This window comes from Balaenoptera ricei, chromosome 14, assembly GCF_028023285.1.
Source record: "Balaenoptera ricei isolate mBalRic1 chromosome 14, mBalRic1.hap2, whole genome shotgun sequence".
Classification (NCBI taxonomy): Eukaryota; Metazoa; Chordata; class Mammalia; order Artiodactyla; family Balaenopteridae; genus Balaenoptera; species Balaenoptera ricei.
Window position 1 is genome coordinate 19160122 of NC_082652.1, and position 21584 is coordinate 19181705.

Below are 21584 nucleotides of genomic sequence, written 5' to 3' on the forward strand. Positions count from 1 at the left end.
AATACTCAGGAAAACAAATTCCAGAAAGTTCCCCAAAGCAAAATTTGAATTTGCCAGGCACCGGCAACTATTTACATAGCATTCTAGGCACCGGCAACTATTTACATAGTATTTACATTGTATCAGGTATTATAAGTAACATAGAGATGATTTAAAGTTTATGGGAGGAGGTAGGTAGGTTATACACAAACACTACACCATTTCATATAAGGGACTTGAGCATCTGCAGATTTTGGTATCTGCGTGTGGGGTTGTCCAGATGCTACAGGAGGAAACCCAGTTCTACAGTCAAAAAAAGTGGTTTCAAAATGAAGTTAGATTGGTGGCTTCTTAAAACCTTTACCAAGCCCGTGTACACTGTGACTCTCCAAGCTTGGGGCCAGTATTGGGCCATTCCCACACTTGTTTGCCCTGAGAACGCCACTGCAGGCTAGTGTAAATCATGGTCCACCAATTACTTGGTCAAATGGTACTGAACATTTTGCAAGCTATTACTGTGTGGTTCCACTGTTTTCCAGAAAGGCTGCCCCAAGTTACACCACCACCAGCACGTATGAAGGTGTCACCCAACAGCTGGTCAGGATTGTGGATTTTCCAGTCTTTGCTGACAGGCCAAAAAATGGTACCTCACTATTACGTTATTTACATTTCTTTGATGATGGCCAAATTGCTTATTTTGTTTGTTAGATGCATTCTGTATCTATCTAAATACAATTTGTATTATTCCTTTTGTGAATTACCTTATTTCCTAGGCTAAGACACTCTTTGTTTTCAAACTTTGATGTTTGTGAAACCAGAGTACTTCTTACAGTCGAAATGCTTAAATGGAAGTGGATTTTTCTCCTTCCCTAAAAAGCTGTTACTAAACTGACAATTTTTAAAATAAACGATTACAGATTTGATTTTAAAAAAAAATACCTGTCTCTATCTATTGGGCCCTTACGATCTTTTTCTACACAAAGGCTATTAACCTTCTGCCTGCCATCTGGGCTGCTGCTTTGAAAGTGCACAGCACGCCCTTTACATTTCCAGGTAGGTACCTTTCAAGAGGCGCAACAGTGTCAAGGACAAGTACTGGTGTTGGGGGCACTCCTTCTGATCCCTGGTGTACTGGGTGGTGAACTCTTCCAGCCACTTGATGAAGGTGGGGCAGGCAGACAGGCCTTGCAGCAGGGAGTTCATGAAGCAGGTGTTCCCCAAGTTGACAAGGCCAGGCACAAGCCCTAAAAAAGTGGGGGGAACGAGAGAACAGAGCATCACATTGGACCATCTCCTTTTTCTCCTCCCATCTGGGACCCAGAATTCCTGCACCGTGGCCTTGGACTGAAAACCCCTACCTCAGAAAGTCCTCATCTACAGAGAGCAGGGAGCCAGGTATCCTGTCCTAGCAGAGGCCCAGTCCTACTACCGCTCCTTCAGGAGACCGCAAGCCGCAGAAGGACAAGTCCGGGCCGCGTGTGACTACTGAAATGCACCAGAGTGTCTGGCACAGCCTGGCTTCCATTGAATGTTCAGAAACACTGAGTAACCTCTCTCTCTCTTTCTCTCCCTCACTCTCTCTCTCTTCTTTGTTAAGAAAGCAATGTTTCTCACAACAGAAGAAAACAATTGTTCTGTTCTTGTTCCCCAGGACAATGATTTTGTTCTTATAATCAGTGGGAAAGACACCACTACTGCCATTCTGATCAGTCCTTCTGCAAAGAGATCAACAAAATCTGACATACTTCCCTCTTCTGCTGAAATTAAAAAACAAAAACAAACAAAAAAAACACTTTTTATTATGAGAGTTCTCAAACATGCACAAAAGAAGAGCAGATATCTAATGAACCCCAGTTACAACCATCCCCAGATTTAACAGTGATCAACATTCTGCTACACCTGTCCCTTTTACGTATTTATTTATTTTGGCTGAATTTTAATCAATATAAGTAGAGCAACATTGACAAAGGGAGGCATTTTTAAAAATAAGGAAATAGACTTTTGTGTTAGTGAAGAAACGAACTTGAAACATTTACTTGTGACTAGCAGCTATTCAGTGAAAGCACAAAGGCGTCACACAATTAGGCAGCTGTACAACTGAAAAACACAATGGCCATAGCAATGAGAACACTTAAACAATTAAGCCACTTGAAATTTTTCATTACGAAGCATGTCTCAAACTCATGACCTTAGTGGGGGTGAAATATAACTCTTTTTACTATGGGGTATAAAATAATGAGTCATTAAAATTAACTTCTGTTTAAAAGAAAGTACTATTGACAAAACTGAAGATACAAGAGAACCAAAAACGTCCTCCCCTTTTTGTACTGTTTTTAAACAATAAGAGTTTGGGTCTGGTCTATAGACCATGATCCAAAGGCTTCATTCTTACCTTTTCTACGCTTCTTTCTTTCTGTAATGGGACCCCAAATAACATATATTCCTGCTGCTAGCGCAGCGGCAATTCCACCTATAACACCCCAGTTCTTCATGACTTTATATCTAAAAAAGAAAATAAGTTTACTGTCTTTCCTCATCACAAATGCAATATGTGTATATACAGGTACAGGTACACAGAAATAACATTTCATCAAAATAACCCACTGGCCTGCCAAATACCTAGCTTTCAGATTAAACTAATATACAGTATAGGATTATGTCTTGAAAATCAGCACATTTAGACATTAGGATTTAAAACCTAAGTCGGAGCACAACCTCCCCAGAGCCCCACCGGCCAGGGCTTTCCTCCTGCTCTGCCTCTCATTCTGCTGCCATTCTGGCCGCCACCCCGGCCACAGCCAAGCTCCCAACCCAGGGCCTCTGCACTGCTGCTCTCTCTGCCTCAGATGCTGTTCCCCCAGATCCCACCGCTTGGCTCACTCGCTCCCCATCCCTTCACTTCTAACAAACTACTAGAACCTGCACTCGTGGCCCTTTTACCCAGTTCTACTTTTTCTTTTTACCACAGAGCTCACCACCTTCCAACCTAACTTTCACTTATTCACCATGTTTATTTTCGGTCTCCCGCAACTGAAATGCAAAGTCCCCACAGGCAGGGATCTTTGTTTTACACACTAACATATCCCAAGTGTTTCCAAGTATTTAGATCACATAGTAGGTTCTTGATAATATTTATTGAATGATTGGGACCTGGAGAAATATAGAAATGGATTTATCTTTTAGGTTATTAAACAGAGTGGGGGAGAGGCATACAATAGTGTAAAAGATCTTCTAAATATTTATTAAATTACAGATTTCTTCATTTGAGGCTTGACTCGAATACTGAAGTTATTCTTTTACTACAAATAAAGAAATTTCACCAGTAACTTAAAACACTGTCTTCATACACAGTTATGTATTTCCACTAAATAAGGCAACCAATATATGTACCTACATATATCTGTGCAATATATACCTGTATATATGTGTTAGCTACATATATGTGTGTGTGTGTTTAAAATATTCTTATCCCAATAGATGGATCATGTGAGTATTGTTTTGATCTCAACTCAGTCAACATTAACTCAGGGAAGAGCCACTGGGGATACTAGTAACTCTGTGTACAACAACCAACATTTTTCCAATGTCATGGCTGATGTGATACACAACTGATGACTGAATTTCAAATAAATCTTTGTTCTCCCAAGACAGTGTTGGTAGAATGTGCACAGAACTTGGTTAAGAAAGTGGAATTCCGTAATCTGGTTCAGTTCTGGTTCTGCTATTCCCTACGGCGTCATTGTACCTTCTAAGCCTCAGCTTCCTCATCTGTACAATGGGGACAATTGTGAGACCTACCTTACAGAATTATTGTAAAGACTGAACAAGTGCTAATGCATGGGGTGCATAGTAAGAGCTTAATAACTGTTAGCTGCTGCAATTATCAAGAATTATAATCTCAGCTTCATTCATGAAAGTTATTCTTGAAGTTTCTTAATGCAACACTGTGCTGACTTTTACACAATAGGTATATTCACGTGAGGCCACGTGGATCTGAACTCATGTCTGTTGGGCTGCCAAGTCTGTGCTTCAAACCAGGAAGCTCATGGGGAAATTGAAGGACAGAATGTCAAAAGGATGGGAGAGAGGGCCTGCCTAGGTCCTAAGTACGGCATGGATAAAAAACCCAGGGCCAAGTGTAACTCTGGAAACCCCACAACACGAGGAGAGTAGTGGGGCCTGGGAGTGAAAAGATCTGGCTTCTCCCCGCAGCTCTGCTGTCAGCTCAGCTGTAGGACCACAGGCATGGCCACTGCAAGGCCCGTGTCCCAACTACAGAATGGGGGCACTGGACAGGATCGCCACTGAGGACTTCCAACCCTGGGATAATAAGCTCTTTAGACTGCTCCAGTTCCAGAGGGAGGAAGCTGACCTGAGCAATGGGTCTCAGTCATTTAGGGTCAGGAAGGGGGCTTGTGGGGAGGGACGGAGCCACAGTGCTCAGCTCTGAAGCCCGGAGCCCGAGGGAGGGTGGATAAGAGAAGGGACATAGGGACCCTGACAGGGTTGAGAACCCATACTATTGGGGGTCCTAGCAGGAATGTGGGATCTTAACAGGACTGGGAGCCTTAACAGGTTAAGGGGTCCTGATTGGTTTAGGTGCCCTTGCCAGATAAAGAGCCACTAATTAGATTAGGGACCCATACAGACTAAAGGATCCCTGGCAAAAGTGGGGGGGTGTGACAGGAAGAGGGGTACTGACAAAGTGCGGGTGGGGGGCGCTAGCAAGCCCGGGGCACTTTACAGGGTTGTGAGAACCATGGCAGGACTGGGGAGCTTGACAGGTTGGGGAACGCTAGCAGGCCAGGAACTGACATGACTAGGGAGCCCAGAAGGATTTGGGGTATCTTGAAAGGAAGAAGGGGTCCGGTAAGGCCTGCGAGACGCTGAGGGCTCCAAGGGGGCCATTGACAGGCTGAGGCTCCCTGGAAGTTCTGGGGACAATGACAGAATTAGAGGAGGCACTGGCAGGCGGAGGAGGGGGTGGAGGGGGCACTGATGAAACTGGGAGCGCCAGCATAACTGGGGAGTGCCGACAGTATCGCCGTTGCCTGGAGGCTTTGGAGGCCCGTCGCCCTTCCCGCCCCAAGGCCTGGGCCTCCAACACTTCGGGACGCAGAAACCTCCGGAATGCTCACTCCGGCCCCTGGGGACCATTACTAGGGCGTGAAAGGGCCGCCATAGGCCAGCCTGGGTACCCTGGTCCCTCTGGTCACGGCCTCCCCGGCCGTCCCGCCCCCCAAAGCTCACCTGACGGCCGCCCCGGTCCGCAGGAAGCGCTGGAGGGCCCTGTCGGCCGCGGTCATCGCCGCCTCAGCCCGGGAGCCCAGCATCGCGGCTGCGCGGGAGGCCTGCCGCCGCCCCCGCCGCGATCTCCGCGGCCGGACCCAGGGCTCCGAGGGCTCCCGAGACGGCGGAACCCGCGGCCAAAGTCCCAGCTCCTCCGGGGAGGGTAGACCGAAGGACGGGCTCCCGGAAGAAACGGAAGTGGTTCTCGCCGGAGGACCGGAGTCGACGGACCACCGCGTTGTTTTTCCTTTTCCCCCTTAGTCACTGGCGTCGGCGTCGGTTATTAAGGGAGGCCGTGCGGCCCGGGGCCGCTTGGTTTTCAAGTTTTGCTCGGGCCCTGTTCATAGTTACACATATCCCATTTGCAGAAGGGACCCTGGGTCATTTTTATTTTTCGGTGTGAAGAGGGCGACCCCCGCCTGAAAACGGGATCACGACTAGGCCACCGTTAGTTATAATTGTCGTCGGAGTGGAAGTGGATCGCAGAGGAAGGGCCTTTAATGAGCATGTGGCCCATCTCTGACGACACCTATAGAGAAACCGAGACCTTTAATAATAACAGCCACCAAACTTATTGTTTACTTAAATGCATCGCTAAGTACGTCACATGCATTATTCATATTAAATCTTCACAGTTTTTACATCCCAGGAAGTACAAGAAATTTAGAGAAAAAGTCTTTTGACACAGCTTGTAAGTGGTGGAGACAAGATTGGCAGGCAAGTCTGTGTGTCTCCAGAATAGCAGTGTCCAATAGAAATATATGGAAGTAAACATTTAAAATTTTCTAGTAGCCACATTAAAGTGAAAAACAATAAATAAAATTAATTTTATCAGTATCTTTTACTTGACCCAATGTGTCCAAAATATTGTCATTTATATGGAAAAATTATTAATGAGATAATTTACATTCTTCTTTTGTACTAAGTACCTCTCAATTTGAACCAGCCGTTTTTCATGTACTCTATAGCCACAAGTGGCCAGCAGCTACAGCACTGGAGCCAGAGAGAATTTGCCCTCCCTTTTAATCACTTCCCCCAACTCCAGAGCAAGTAGTTGCAACTGCTTTAGTAAAGAAATCAAAGTTCTAGCTCAGTGGTTCTCAAGAGTTTTTGGTCTCAGGACCCCTTTATACACTTACAAATTATAGAGAGTTTTGTTTAAGTGGATTATACCTAACTATACTTATACTATTAAAAATTAAAATTGAGAAATATGGAGAATCCTGACTCATACACTGGGTTTCACACTTTCCTTGCTGTAAACATAATAATTGAAACCGCTTGCTAAACACTTGCTAGCGGCTAGATCCCTGTGCTAAGTACCTATGTGCACTGTCCTATTTCATCCTCCCAACAACCCCACCAAGTAGGTTCTATTAAAATCTCCACTTCAGGGGCTTCCCTGGTGGCGCAGTGGTTGAGAATCTGCCTGCCAATGCAGGGAACACGGGTTCGAGCCCTGGTCCAGGAAGATCCCACATGCCGCAGAGCAACTAGGCCCGTGAGCCACAACTACTGAAGCCCGCACGCCTAGACCCTGTGCTCCGCAACAAGAGAAGCCACTGCAATGAGAGGCCTGTGCACTGCAACAAAGAGTAGCCCCCGCTCGCCACAACTAGAGAAAGCCCACACACAGCAACGAAGACCCAACACAGCCAAAAATAAAAACAAATAATTAATTTTTAAAAAAGATGACTTGCTAGAAAGTTGTGTTACATGTGCATAAAGCATAATGTATTAAAAAAAAAATCTCCACTTCACAGAAGAGGAAAGCCCAGAGAAGTAAAATGACTTGGCCAAGGTCACACAACTGGTTTGTGACCAGACAGGATGTCAGGAAGATCTGTGTGGATCTAAGGTCTGTGTCTTAGGCTGGACACTTCTGCCTCAGACTTGAGTCCATCAAGATGGGACCATTACTACCCCACACTGTGATCAACACTCCACATTGTGTTGGTTTCAAGTACCCACTTGGGCACATGGCCTTGATTCCAGCTGGGGTAGTTAGGAAGGAAGCATAACTGGTTCTTACACCTTTGAAAAGATGCTCCACCTTACTTGGAAATGAAAGAAATGCAAATTAAAACTCCAATCAGAAAACATTTTTTTCCGCCCATCAGATTGACAAAGCATGAAAAATACAATACACAGTGATGGTAAGTATATGGGGAAACAGACACTCTTGGGCATCCCTGTGGGAGAGTAAATGGGTGCCATCTTCACCCTGGGCAATTTGGACTATTTACAAAAATGACAAATCTGCATAGTCTGTGACCTACATATTTATCACACACACCTAAGAATAAAGATATTTATTGCAGCATTGTTGCTAATAATAAAAGACTAGAAGCATCTAAATACCTAGAAAAATTATAGTAATCCCGTATAATGGAGTACTGTGTGCTATGAAAATAATGCGCCAGCTCTTGTGTACTAATAAGGGAGATTCTAAGATGTGTTGTTAAGGGAAAACAGTAAGGTGCAGGGCAATGGAAGAGAATGCTATTATTTGTGTGAGAATAAGATTAAGTGTTTATAAATATAGAGATAATTAAGAAACTGGAGACACTGCTGGCCTCTGGTAAGGGAACTGTGTGACTGAGGCCACCTTTTTTCCTTCGAGAATTTTGTGCCATGTGCATGCATTATTATTCAAAAAATAATTTAAAATGTTAAACTTGAAAAGCATTATCAAAACACAGGAGAAATACAGCATCAAAATTGATATTCCTTCTGGTAAAAAATGCTCATTAGAAGCTCATGAAAAGTGAAAAAACAGGCCACCTAATAGGATAAATATGATTCCAAATTTGTAAGAAGACGTCTATGTATGTGTCCCTGCATCAAAAAATGGCTGGAAAGCTATACCCCCAAAATGGTTAACTCTGGTTATCTCTTTGTGGTAGATTAGTAGCAAGTTTTCTTCTGAATGCTTTTCTTTATTTTCTGAGTTTCTACCATGATCATTTATTTGTTTCATAATTAGAAACATTTTTAAGAGATGACTATATAAGTCTATCTTGCTTTACGCAGTAGTTCTGAATTGTTGCAGCCTTTGTAACTCAAACCCTCCTTTTCTGGTTGATCTCCAATCTCCAGAGAGATCCTAAAATCAGCTTTTAAGCTTGCTTTACCTCTCAGATCCTCACAATAAACCCACATTTAAGCCTTCTTGGGAGCTCTTCAATATAAATCCTTTATAAAAATAATTGATTTGCAATAAGTAATTGTGGGAATTATTACCTAATTTATATGGTTGATCAGTTCATATTTCACATATATTCATTTTCTTAAATCAGCAAGCCCATGCAAGTTTCCAAGAACTTGGGTATGGTTTTTTGCATGTCTCCTCCTATTTGATGTTACTTTATATGTTGCCAAACAGTGACTGGATTCCTTTTTTATTTTCCAGTAAGAATGGCATTAGCTTAAAAGTCACTTCCTCCTGTTCAGACAGAAGCCCTGTAAGACTTTAGCCCATTGCTTCCCAGAACATCTGATCATAACATCTTAAAAGTCACAATTATTTCTTTTTCTAATCAGGAAGGGCCTTAACTGAAGAGGCCATGGGAGGCCAGCTCATCTGACTGGTGAGGAAACTGAGGCCCAGAAGAGTTAACTGATAACAGAATTAACTTCTGCCATCAATTAAACTAGTCACCCCATTTCCTGGCAGAGACTCTTGTGTTTTTTCTCTACTGTCTTTTCTGAGAATTTCAAACATGGGGAACAATACGGAAGGGAAGCTGAGTGTAGTAGCCAGCCTCCAAGATATGCCCCAAAGACCCCCTTATATCCTGGATTCATATCCCACATCAAATAAGGCTGACATGTGTAACCAAAAGATTATTGCGATAAGGACAGTATGTGAATTTCAAGGCCAGGTCATAAAAGACATTCTCACGTCAACTTTGCTTTCTCTTGGACCACTTACTTTGGGAGAAGCCACTGACCATGTTAACTGTGAAGATGCTCAGGAGAGGACCTTCTTATGGAGAGGTCTACTTGTCAAAGAACTGAGGCCTCCTGCCAACAGTCATCACCAACTTACCAACCATGTGAGTCCGCCATCTTGAAAGTGGACCTTCCTGTCTCATTCGAGTCTTCATATGAGACTGCAGCCCTGGCTGATATCTGACTGCAACCTCATGAGAGACCCTGAGCTACAACCACCCAGATAACCTGCTTTTGGATTCCCGACCTACAGAAACTGTGCAAGATAATAACTGTTAATATTTTTCAAAGATGCTAAGTTTTGGGGTAATTTGTTATGCAGCTATAGATAACTAAGACACTAGGAGTAACGTTCCTCAAAATGTGGGACTTACACCACTTAGCTCAAAAATCTCTTGACTTCCTGGTTAAAAGTGTAGGTTCCTGGCTCCATCCCAGCCAAATGGATCAGAATGTATCAGTGTGATGCCCATAAATCTGCATTTTGACAAGCTTCAGCTATTTGGATAGCATCCTAAATTTTTTTGGCCATATCTAGATGTCACCTTTACTATTTAATTTAATTTTCTTTTTGTCTGCAGAAGTCACTTTATTTTTTTTTCATTTTATTTTTTTATTGGAGTATAATTGCTTTACAATGTTGTGTTAGTTTCTGCTGTACAATGAAGTAAATCAGCTATATGTATACATATATCCCCTCCCTCTTGGACCTCCCTCCCACCGCCCCCATCCCACCCATCTAGGTCATCACAGAGCACCGAGCTGAGCTTCCTGTGCTTTATAGCAGGTATCTATTTTACACATGGTAGTGTATATATGTCCATCCTAATCTCCCAATTTGTTTAATTAGTTTAGTTTTGTTTTTTTAATCTATATCACATAAATATTTTAAAATTTCTTTTGTTTTTAGATTGTTTTCACATTTGGAAAAAACCATATTTTTCTAATATACATAAAAATGAGTATCTGTATTTGATCATTTAAGTAGGCTAAATGTTTATCCCATGTATCACCTAAAGTCATCTCCATTACACTCAGAAGTAAACACTCTATACTTGGTAGAACACTGAGACAGAGGAATAGAGATCATTTGGAAATGATGAGAGTTATAGCACCCCACATGTTCTCTGGAACTGGACCAGTTCTAAGCGCTGGCATCTGTAGCATCTCCTTCCATTCTCACCACACTCTTGGACAGCAGGCAGGGTAATGTGTGATCAGTGCCACTTTTACAGATGAGAAGACTGAGCCACATACAAGTGGAGAGACGGGTCTAAGGTCACAATGCTTGAATGTAAGCCCTGTCTCCTGTCTTCCTGCTCAAACCTTTTTGCAAGATACACTATTCCTCAGTGGCCAAATAACCCATAGAGATCTAGAGAAAGGGAAGGACACCTAAAAATATAGAGGGCATACTATTGTTAACGAATGTTATGAAACACACAAATTTACTGGAAATGGATCATAGACCTAAGTGTAAAAGCGAAAACGATAAAACTCTCAGAGGAGTTTTTTCATAGGAGAAAAATCTTTGCAACCTTGGGGTAAACAAAGATTTCTTACGTCACAAAAAGCACAAATCATAAAAGAAAAACAATCTGATAACCTCAATCTTATCAAAATTTAAATTTTTCCTCTTTGAGAGATACTGTTAAGAAAATGAAAAAGTATGCCACAAATTTCAGAAAAATTTATAATACATATATCTAACAAAGACCTGTGTCCATAACGTGTAAAGAACTCTTACAATTTAGTAAGAAGACACACAATTCCCCCCAAACTGTCAAGATATTTGGACAGACACTGCACAAAAAAGAGACATAAATGGCCAATAGGCACATGAAAATATGGTCAACATAATTTGTCATGAGAGAAACAAAAATTAACACCACAATGCCATACCACTATACACCTATTAGAATGGTGACAGTTAAAGAAACTATCAATACTGTGTGTTAGAGAGGATTTGGAGCAACTGGAATTCTCATACATCACTAATGGGAATGTAAAATAATACATACACTTTGGAAAGCTGGCAGTTTCCTATAAAGATAAACGTAATCTTACCTCAATGACCCAGCCATTTCACTCTTCCGTATTTATTTATCCAAGAGAAATGAAAATGTAAATCTACACAAAGACTTGTACACGAATGTTCACAGCTACTTCATTCATAATAACTCCAAATTTGGAAAATCCAAAATGGTCATTAATTGATGAATAGGTAAATAAAATGTGGCATATCCATACAATAGAATATTACTCAGTGATAAGTAAGAATGCACTACTAAAACAACACAGTAACACTTATGAATCTCAAAGCCATGCTGAGTGAAAGAAGATGAGACACAAAAGAATATGTACTTTATGCTTCTGTTTATATAAATTCTAGAAAATGCAAATTAATCTATAGTAATAAAAGCAGCTTAGTGGTTGTCTGGAGCCAGAGATGAACTTTTAGGGTGATGGAAACATTCTGTATCTTGATTGCGGTGTTGTTACACTTTTTCTTTTCAAGGGCATATGGGCTATTTATATATCTTCTTTGAAGAAATGTCTATTCATATCCTTTGCCCACGTTTAAATTGGGTTATTTGTCTTTTACTGAGTTGTAAGAGTTCTTTACATATTTTGAATGTAAATCTCTTATTAGTTATATGATTTTCAAATATTTCTCTCATTTGGTGGGTTGTCTTTTCACTTTCTCAATGGTATCATTTGCAGCATAAAAGCATTTAACTTGGATATGGTCCAATATATCTGTTTTTTGTTTTTTCTTTTGTCCCTTATGCTTTTTGATGTCATGTCTATGAAACCACTGCCTAATTCAAAGTCATAAAGACTTATTCCTGTGAGTCTTATAGTTTTATCTATGAGTTGTATAGTTTGAAATCTTGCACTTAAAAGTATTCAAAACCTTTTAGGCATCTCTTTGTTGGATCTGGCTTACAGTTGTATGGAGTTGAGTAACCAACTGTCAAGGTTTGCTTGGGGCCCAGCACTTTCCAGGACATGGAACGTTCAGTGCTATAACTCAAGTCCTGAGCAAACCAGGGTGAGTTGGATCCATTACCAATAGACCTCCAACTTGCCAACCCTGATATAAATTATTATCCCTACTCTCTATGGCTTAAAATAGATACTGAATCTCCTCACCTGAATGAAAGATGTTTGTTTTCAGTTTACCAATCATTTATTGAGTGCTCAAAATGCAAAGCCCTGGGGTTGAGTGTAGCTAGGAATATAAAATTCCAATTTCAGTGTCCATAAATAAATTTTATTGTTCCAGGCCCTTGGGGTACATCAACAAACCTTTATGGAGCTTAAATGCTAAAGGTGGGGGGCAGACATTCTAGTGGAAAGGGGATGGGAAAGCCATTAAACAAGATGAAGAGGATTTTGAAGGCAAGGATTTGGTTTTATTAATCTTTGATTCCCCAGAACTGTAGAAATCACTCACTAATGCTTGTTGAATGAATGAATGAGTAGCTTTCTCCTACTCAACATACATTTTTTTTTCTTGATTCATTTCACAAGACCTCAGCTCTGTGGGACTTCCCTGGTGGTCCAGTGGGTAAGACTCCGTGCTTCCAATGCTGGGGGCCTGGATTCCATCCCTGGTCAGGGAAGTAGATATCGCATGCATGCCGCAACTAAGACTCCGCATGCCACAACTAAGAAGCCCGTATGCTGCAACTAGGACCCGGCGCAGCCAAAATAAATAAATATGTAAAATAAAATAAAAGACCTCAGCTCTGTGATGACAATGTCATTTCTAACCTGTTCTCTGTCATATGCCCGGTGACTCTTACAGTGCCTGGCACACAGTCGGTGCTCAATAAACAATGCTTCAATGCATGAGTACATATGAAATTTTTTCATTCTCTGCACTTGTTATAGCAGCCTGGGTTGCAAGAATATTATACCAGTAACAACCTTAATGAATCTCTACAAATAAACATTTAGAGAGGCGTCGTCAAGCAAAGAATGCTCATTGGTACCTAGACAGCCATTTCACAGGCTGGTGTGCCCCACAGGCATCCCAGTAAAACACCACCAGCCACAGACAGCCTGTAAATTCCGCTAACCTGAAGGGCTCTCCCCGCCCCCTCTCCCCGCACAGCTAGCTCCGCCCTCCACCTCCTCCTCTCCGCCCACTCTCGCCGCGGCATCCTGGCGGCGGCGGCTTTGTCTCTTGGGCTGGTTCCTGGCGGCTCCCTCCCCGGAACAGCTGCCACCGAGGGAGGAAGCGGCGCGGTCCAGAGCCCTAGTGCTGAAGCCCCCGAGCCCTCGTCATCCACCACCACCATGTAAGGGCCATGAAAAGGGCTCGTCCTGGCGCAGCGCGGACATGGAGGAGGACTTATTCCAGCTAAGGCAGCTGCCGTGAGTATCCTGGGGGCGAGTGAGAGGCAGACAGGTTTTCCTTTAAAAAAGGAAAACCTGCAGAGGGGCGTCTCAGCGTGGCTTCCTGAATTTAAAGGGAACTGTTTCAGAGGAGAGAATTAGGCCTGGAGGAGACAAGCCATTTTCCTACCCCATCAGCTCAGCATCTGTATCTCTGACTCAGTTCGATTTTTCAGATCCGTCGGAATCTTATGGGGACCTACCCGTGTTATGTTTTCCCTTATAATGGCTCTCAATCCTAAAGGGATTTTGAGGTCTGTGTTTTAAGAAAGCATTAGCTGCTGTTTTGAAATGCGGACTGAATTGATGAGTCCATGCAATGACATCGGTCCTTTCCAGTCCTTCTCCTGTACTGTGAAATTCCGAATTTTCCTGCAAGGTCTTTTAGAAGGGAATGATACTGATGTTGCAAACTGGTTTCTAAAAAGCTGGGATTCCTTCCTAGAGAGGAGGCTTCAGCAGAGTCTTGTTGTTTATGAGGTGTGTGAATGAGAGGGCTGTGCATCGTTGCTGAAACCTCTTGCCTTCTTCTGAATGAACGGCTTTTGTAACAGCTAGCTAGAGTGAGACTCACTGTCAACGGCTATCCTTGGGAACTCAGGAATACACTGCTTAGAGGATTGGAATTTTTCAGGGATGCCAAATTTGCTCTGAAAATCTTGGGGGGATACAATCAAGCAGTGGCAAGTACAGGGAGCTTGTAAAGGGGCTTACAAATTTCTCCTACCACAAGCTGATGGTGGTTTGTTAAGCAAATTCCAAGAGTGTGAGATGGGGCATTAAAAAGAACATTAATGGGGGTTTTGTTTTAATTTTTAGAAGCACTAGCCATTTGGATGGTAAAACTAGACACCATTTGGAATTGTTGGAAAGGATACATTGTTGTTAGTATGTGTGTATTTTCTTGACTTAAATGTTTTTTTCTCTCTAAGCCACTGAGGAATTCTCCCAAGTGACTTTTAGCGTGACTGATACAGCTCCCTGAAGCTATAAGTACTGAAGGGTATTGTAGTGTCTGCTTCTCAGTGTAAAATTAATTTTCGTTAAAATTTTTAATTAATTAAATTTTTACTTTTAAGCTTTTATTAATTGATCCTCAAATAGCATATCTTATGTAACACAGCATTATTTCACAAATGCTAAAGGACACTCAGTTATAATATCCAAAGCCGATCTATGAATACATAAAAATGTACATATGTGAGTGCAGATATCTCAAGGAAAACATACCACATTCATTGAAAATAAATATCATGTTTAAAAACGAACCTATTATCTCTAAATAAAAAATAATTCAGAAACTAAAATATGAAATTTGGTACTCAGAATAAGAATACATATTGGAACTGCAGTTTTACTGGGATACATTTTCAAATGCTGTCAGAGCATGTGAACTTTGCGAATTACTCAAAGATTCATGTATGTTTAATCTAATATATAGACATGACACTAGAATGACAATTCCTTCCTTAATTTAAAAAAGTAAAATTAATAAGAGGTTTTTACTTAAGCTTTAAATTAATTTAGTTTTTATACTAATATATAATATAATATACTAATATAATATATACCTAGGGAAAATAAAGTTCAAAAAGAAGCACACACAAAAAAAGTCTCTCTCTTCCCAAACCCCAGTGTTAAGTTTCTTGATTATTTTTCTGATTTTTATACACATAAATACATATAATATCTATTAGAGAGGCCAAATTGTGTAGAGCACTGACTCTTGAGAAGACAGACTTGGCTTCAAATCCCGACTGTGCCACTTCCTGGCTGTGTGACTTCGAGCAAGTGACTTAACCTTTCTGAGACTCAGTTTCCTTAGCCATAAAATGGGAATCATAATAGTACTTGATTCAGAGGGTTATGGGGAAGATCAAATGAGATAATGTGTGCTAATGCCTGGCAGATACAAAGAAGTCACACATATTAACTATTATTATTATGACATCCGAAAAAGAATTTATAAAAACAAAATCTGTAGACTCCTTATGCTTGACTCCCCCAAAATGTAATCTGCAAACCCCAAAGTACATTTGAATGATGTCAAAATTAGCCCTGAAATATGTTAACCTCCATTTATAAAAAAGAATAAAAGGAAAGGAACAGCCATGTGAATCTGAGTGGGTTACACATCACGACATAGGTGTTTTTTAAACCACACCCTATATATATTATTCACAGATTGCTGGCAACAGACTGCCTGAGAGCAATATGGGTTTTTAAAAAATCAGAGTGCCTTGTAGAAGGTGGGCAAGGGTGGACCTTGGAACAGGCTCAGTCCCACAGGAGGCCAAGTGTTAATAGATTATAAGCTGCTAGGTAGTTTACAGGGTCAGGGGAGGGGGAAGAAGGATGAGGGTGTCTAAGAAATAGTCCTTTCCTGCACTTAGAGGCGCCTTCACACGGCTCTAGGATGGGTCATTTGAGACCACAAACAACCTCTGCCTTTCACCTGCTGTCCACTCAGGCACAGCACCATGTACAGGAGATTCAGAAAGCTGAGATTTTATATCTAGTTCTGCCTTATTGTGAGATCTTATGCAAGTAAGATTTTCCTGGGTCTCTCCTTTCTAGGATGATTTCTTTCTTTTTTTTTAATTTTTATTTATTTATTTAGTTAGTTAGTTAGTTTTGGCTGTGTTGGGTCTTCGTTTCTGTGCTAGGGCTTTCTCCAGTTGCAGCAAGCGGGGGCCACTCTTCATCGCGGTGCGCGGGCCTCTCACTATCACGGCCTCTCTTGTTGCGGAGCACAGGCTCCAGACGCGCAGGCTCAGTAGTTGTGGATCACGGGCCTAATTGCTCCGCGGCACGTGGGATCCTCCCAGACCAGGGCTCGAACCCGTGTCCCCTGCATTGGCAGGCAGATTCTCAACCACTCTGCCACCAGGGAAGCCCTAGGATGATTTCTTGAAAGCAAGTTATGCAGACTACATTGATTGATTGATTGATTCATTCTTTCATTCATTCATTCATTCAGTGATTTTCCTGGGTACCATCCTAGGTCAAGGGATTCTACAACCAAATAAGATACATGGTCTTTGCGCTCAAGGAGATCACAGTCTAGAGCTTCAGTTTCCAATACAGTAGCCACTAGCCACATGTGGCTATTTAAATTTAAATTATGTAATTAGTATGTGAAATAATTTTCATGTATAATACACAATATAAAACTTGACTTATAAGTAAAATAGGTGATGTTTGAAAAATCCGTTCCTTAGTTGCATTAGCCACGTTTCAAGTGCTCAGTAGCTACATGTGGCTAGTGGCTGCTGTAGTTGCATTGTGACAGCATGGGTCCAAAACATTTCTGGAACTGCAGGAGGTTCTACTGGACAGCACTGGTTCGATGGGAGAAGCGGATGTTGAACACACAATTGCACAATAATTGTGAGAATTGTTTTAAGGGCTACAAAGGACAAGTGCATGATGCAACAAGAGTAGTTCTAGATGGCGGAGGGGAGGGTCAGAGAAGCCTTCCTTGAGGAAGTGACATTGGAGCTGAACCCCCAGACATGTGTAGGAGTCAGCCAGAAAAAGAGGTAGGATGGAGCATTTCAAATAGAGGGAATTGTGTGGGGGAAAAGCTCAAAATCAGGCCAGTGGAGCTTCATGAGCAAGTGGCGTGAGGGAAGAATGCAGAGGATGGCAGGGACCCAGCCACACAGGGCCCTGTAGTAAGGACAAGAAATTGGAACTTCATCCTGTGTTTGCTCAATCCACTCTCTCTCCTTTCTTACCAACCCCGTCTTTCAAGATTGAGCTTAAGTCCATCACCTCCATGAACCTTCTGACATCTCCTGGGCTTCAGCAGCAGCAGGGGTAAAAGTGTGGACTCTTGAGTCAGGCAGATCTGGGTTCAAACCCTGGCTCTGCCACTTACCATCTGGGTGGCCTTGGACTAATGACTTCATCTCCCCAAGGTTGGGTGCTCATCGGTAAAGTTGGGATAATGGCGGTATCTGCATGGCAGGGCTGTTGTGAGAATGAGGGAGGTCACCACTGGGAAGCTCCCAGTACAGTGGCTGGCTCTATGTACGGGCTTAACCAGTGGTGCTGGTGTTATTTGTCTTCCTGGCTCTGGACTTGTTTCCCTTATCCTCCAGCTTGCTCAGGTAGCAAAGTACCTAGAAGCCATGGTCTCCTTATCAGAATACTAAGAAATGTCCTAATGCTAGCTAATGGAAGCACATGTCCAAACTGGAACACCTGATCTTTCCTGCACTCTGCTCCTCTTTCAGCCTCACCCATACCAGTTGATGGTAACTCTGTCCATCCCATTTGGAGTCAATTTTGACCCCTCTTTCCCTCATATTTCACTTCAATCCATCGGGAGATTCTATTGGTCCTGCCTTTAAGCTACATCTAAACTCCTACCAGGGCTTCCCTGGTGGCGCAGTGGTTGGGAATCTGCCTGCCAATGCAGGGGACACGGGTTCGAGCCCTGGTTTGGGAAGACCCCACATGCCGCGGAGCAACTGGGCCTGCGTGTCTGGAGCCTGTGCTCCGCAACAAGAGAGGCCGCGATAGTGAGAGGCCCGCGCACCGCGATGAAGAGTGGCCCCCGCTTGCCGCAACTAGAGAAAGCCCTCGCACAGAAACGAAGACCCAACACAGCCAAAAATAAATAATAAATAAATTTAAACTCCTGCCACTTCTCTGCACCTCTACTGCTAGTCCTTGGTTCAAGTCCCCATCATCTCTCACCTGGGTTGATTCCAGTGGTCATCTTGCTGGTCTTCCTGCTCCTTCCCTTGTCTCCCTACGGCCCATTCTCAACACAGCAGCCAGAGGGATTCTTTAAAAGTCAGGTCACATCCCTCCTCTGTTCAGAACCCTCCAGGGCTCCCATCTGACCTTGTCTCTTCTACTCTCCCAGCCCCTCATGCAGCCATTCCGTCTCCTTGTTTTGCCTCAAACACACCAGGTAGGCTTCTGCCCCAGGACCCACTGTTCTCTCTGCCTAGAAAGCTCTTCTGCAAAGTATCTGCTTCACCTTTGTCAAGTCTCAAATGCCACCATCTCACCAAAGCCTACCCAGACCACCTCCTTAAAATTTGCAGCCCTCTCTCACAGCCATTAGGATGGCAACTACCAAAAATAAATAAAAATAACAAGTGTTGGTGAGGATGTGGAGAAATTGGAATTCTTACACACTGACTGTTGGTGAGAGTCACAAATGGTACAGCCTCCATGGAAAACAGTACGGGGGTTCCTCAAAAAATTAAAAATAGAATTACCATATGACCCAGCAATTCCACTTCTGGGTATATAGCCACAAAAGAATTGAAAGCAGAGTACTGAGGAGATATTTGTACAGCCAATGTCATAGCAGCATTATTTGCAATAGCCAAAAGGTGGAAGCAACCCAAGTGTCCCTTCATGGATGGGTGGATAAACAAATGTGGTCTATCCGTACAGTGGAATATTGTTTAGTCTTAAAAAGGAAGGAAATGCTGACACGTGCTACAACGTGGATAAACCTGGAGGACGTTATGCTCAGTGAAATAAGCCAGACACCAAAGGACAACTGGTGTATGATTCCACTATATGAGGTTCCTAAAGTAATCAAATTCATAGAGACATAAAGTAGAACGGCAGTTGCCAGAGGCTGGGGAAGTAGAGCAGGGGGATCTGTGTAGTGGGTACAGAGTTTCAGTTTTACAAGAGGAAAAGAGTTCTGTGGATGGACAGTGGTAATTGTTGTACAACATTGTGAATATAGTTAATACCACTGAACTGTACTCTTTAAAAAAATGGTTAAAATGATCAATGTTATCTTATGTGTATTTTACCATGTTCGAAAAAAATTGCAGCCCGTTTCCCCCATCTTCCAGACCGTGTTCAGCTTTTTCCTTTTTTATAGCACTTATCACCTACTAACATACCATGTAATTTGCTTACTTATTGTTTAGTGTCTGTCTTTACTTACTAGTATGAAAGCTTCACACACGGCGGGGGTCTAATGTATCCCAAGAACATGGGGCATTGCCTAGATTCCATCTGATACTGGATTTCAGTATAGACCAGGCCAAAGGATTAAATAAGAACTGTATGAATGAAAAAATCAGAAAAATCTGTCCATCATCGTAATCATTCTCCTTGACAGTGGGGGCCACCATTATTAAGTTTTAGCAGCTAAAGCACTGAGTCCCCATGGAAAGATCACACATAGCCTTGTTTCATCCTATTTGCCATTCTGCTTCCCCATCCCTTTCCATTAAATCAGGGAGGTTGAGAGAATGCAGTTTGACTTACTGATTACATGTTCTTTGTGCCCATAAGGATTCATTCTTGGTTCTAGAGAAGGAACTGGAAGCATATTTTGTTTGCTCTAAATGAGGAGACTGGTGTACAGAGACAGGAGCAGAGTAGGCGGCTAAGGCCCACGTGGGACTTCATGTTGGCTCCCATCCCCCTGAGGCTCATCGGGGCAAAAGGAAAGGATTCCTGGCCAAGGAGGAGAGATGGAGTTTCACTGTCACCCACCTCAGGCAAAAAGTAGGGAGTTATTGTAATAGCCTAGGAATCCTCAAGGTTAACCCACCACAGGCTTTTAAAACCTCAAGCTCCATACAACTCAGTAACAAAAAACCAAACAACCCAATCGAAAAATGGGCAGAAGACCTAAACAGACATTCCTCCAAAGAAGACATACAGATGGCCAATAGGCACATGAAAAGATGCTCAGCATTGCTAATTAGTAGAGAAATGCAAATCAAAACTACAATGAGGGGACTTCCCTGGCAGTCCAGTGGTTAAGACTCCGAGCTTCCAATACAGGGGGCGTGGGTTCGATCCCTAGTCGGGGAACTAAGATCCCACATGCTGAGCAGCAAAATAAATAAATAAATAAAAATAAAGATAATACTAAGTTTCTTAGAACAAAACAAAAAAACTACAATGAGGTATCACTTCACACAGTCAGAATGGCCATCGTCAAAAAGTCTCCAAATAACAAATGCTGGAGAGGGTGTGGAGAAAAGGGAACCCTCCTACATTGTTGGTAGGAATATACATTGGTGCAGCCACTATGGAGAACAGTATGGAGATTCCTTAAAAAACTAAAAATAGAGTTACCATATGATCCTGCAATCCCACTCCTGGGCATACACCCAGAGAAAAACATAATTCGAAAAGATACATGCACCCCAGTGTTCATTGTAGCACTATTTACAATAGCCAAGACATGGAAACAACTTAAGTGTCCATCGATAGATGAATGGATAAAGAAGATGTGGTGTATATATACAAATTGGAATATTACTCAGGCATTAAAAAGGAATGAAATAATGCCATTTGCAGCAAGGTGGATGGACCTAGAGATTATCATACTAAGCGAAGTAAGTCAGAAGGGGAAAGACAAATACCATGTAATATCACTTATGTGTGGAATCTAAAATATGATAGAAATGAACTTATTTGCAAAACAAAAACAGACTCAGAGACATAGAAAACATACTTACGGTTACCAAAGGGGAAAGGGAGTGGGGGAGGCATAAATTAGGAGTTTGGGATTAGCAGATACACACTACTGTATATGAAATAGATAAACAAGGTCCTACTGTATAGCACAGGGAACTATATTCAATGTCTTGTAGTAAACTGTAATGGAAAAAATATGAAAAAGAATATGTATATATATGTATAACTGAATCACTTTGCTGTACACCAGAAACTAACACAACATTGTAAATCAACTATACTTCAATTAAAAAAAAAATAAAAAACAACTCTCAGGCTCAAAGCTGCTCACACCTCATCGTTTCAAACACATGCCAGCCAGCTTCACCTCTAGGGAATATGTGTTTCAGTGACTTAAGAGGAACAGTCTGGAGGCCAAAGAAAGAAAATCTCCTTGCAAAGAGGCCATTGCTTAGGTGGTCTTAGGCTTTAGAGAGGGTTGTTCGAGGGCCTACTGACCCTGACAGTGGCTTTACAGCCCAGCCAAGCTC

General features: G+C 42.3%; 2 protein-coding genes across 11 annotated transcripts in view; one reads left to right on the forward strand and one right to left on the reverse strand.

Moving 5' to 3' along the window:
- Positions 1 to 5419, reverse strand: part of USP30 (ubiquitin specific peptidase 30) — a 28257-nt gene extending 22838 nt beyond the window's left edge. For 6 of the 7 annotated variants that reach the window (XM_059893889.1, XM_059893886.1, XM_059893885.1 and 3 more), the window contains exons 1-3: positions 5230 to 5419; positions 2372 to 2481; positions 1041 to 1223 (exon numbers count right to left, since the gene is read on the reverse strand). In XM_059893889.1, coding sequence (XP_059749872.1) covers positions 1041 to 1223; positions 2372 to 2481; positions 5230 to 5312 — 376 coding nt within the window. In that variant the 5' untranslated portion in view covers positions 5313 to 5419. The remainder of the gene's footprint in view (positions 1 to 1040; positions 1224 to 2371; positions 2482 to 5229) is intronic. The other variant, XM_059893888.1, reaches the window with a different exon arrangement.
- A 7981-nt stretch (positions 5420 to 13400) lies between these two features.
- The window catches only part of SVOP (SV2 related protein), an 86734-nt gene continuing 78550 nt past the window's right edge, over positions 13401 to 21584 (forward strand). For all 4 annotated transcript variants that reach the window (XR_009497141.1, XM_059893559.1, XM_059893558.1 and 1 more), the window contains exon 1: positions 13401 to 13608. Coding sequence is in view for 3 of the 4 variants with exons in the window: in XM_059893559.1 (XP_059749542.1) it covers positions 13574 to 13608 (35 nt within the window). In the remaining variant the exon portion in view is untranslated. The remainder of the gene's footprint in view (positions 13609 to 21584) is intronic.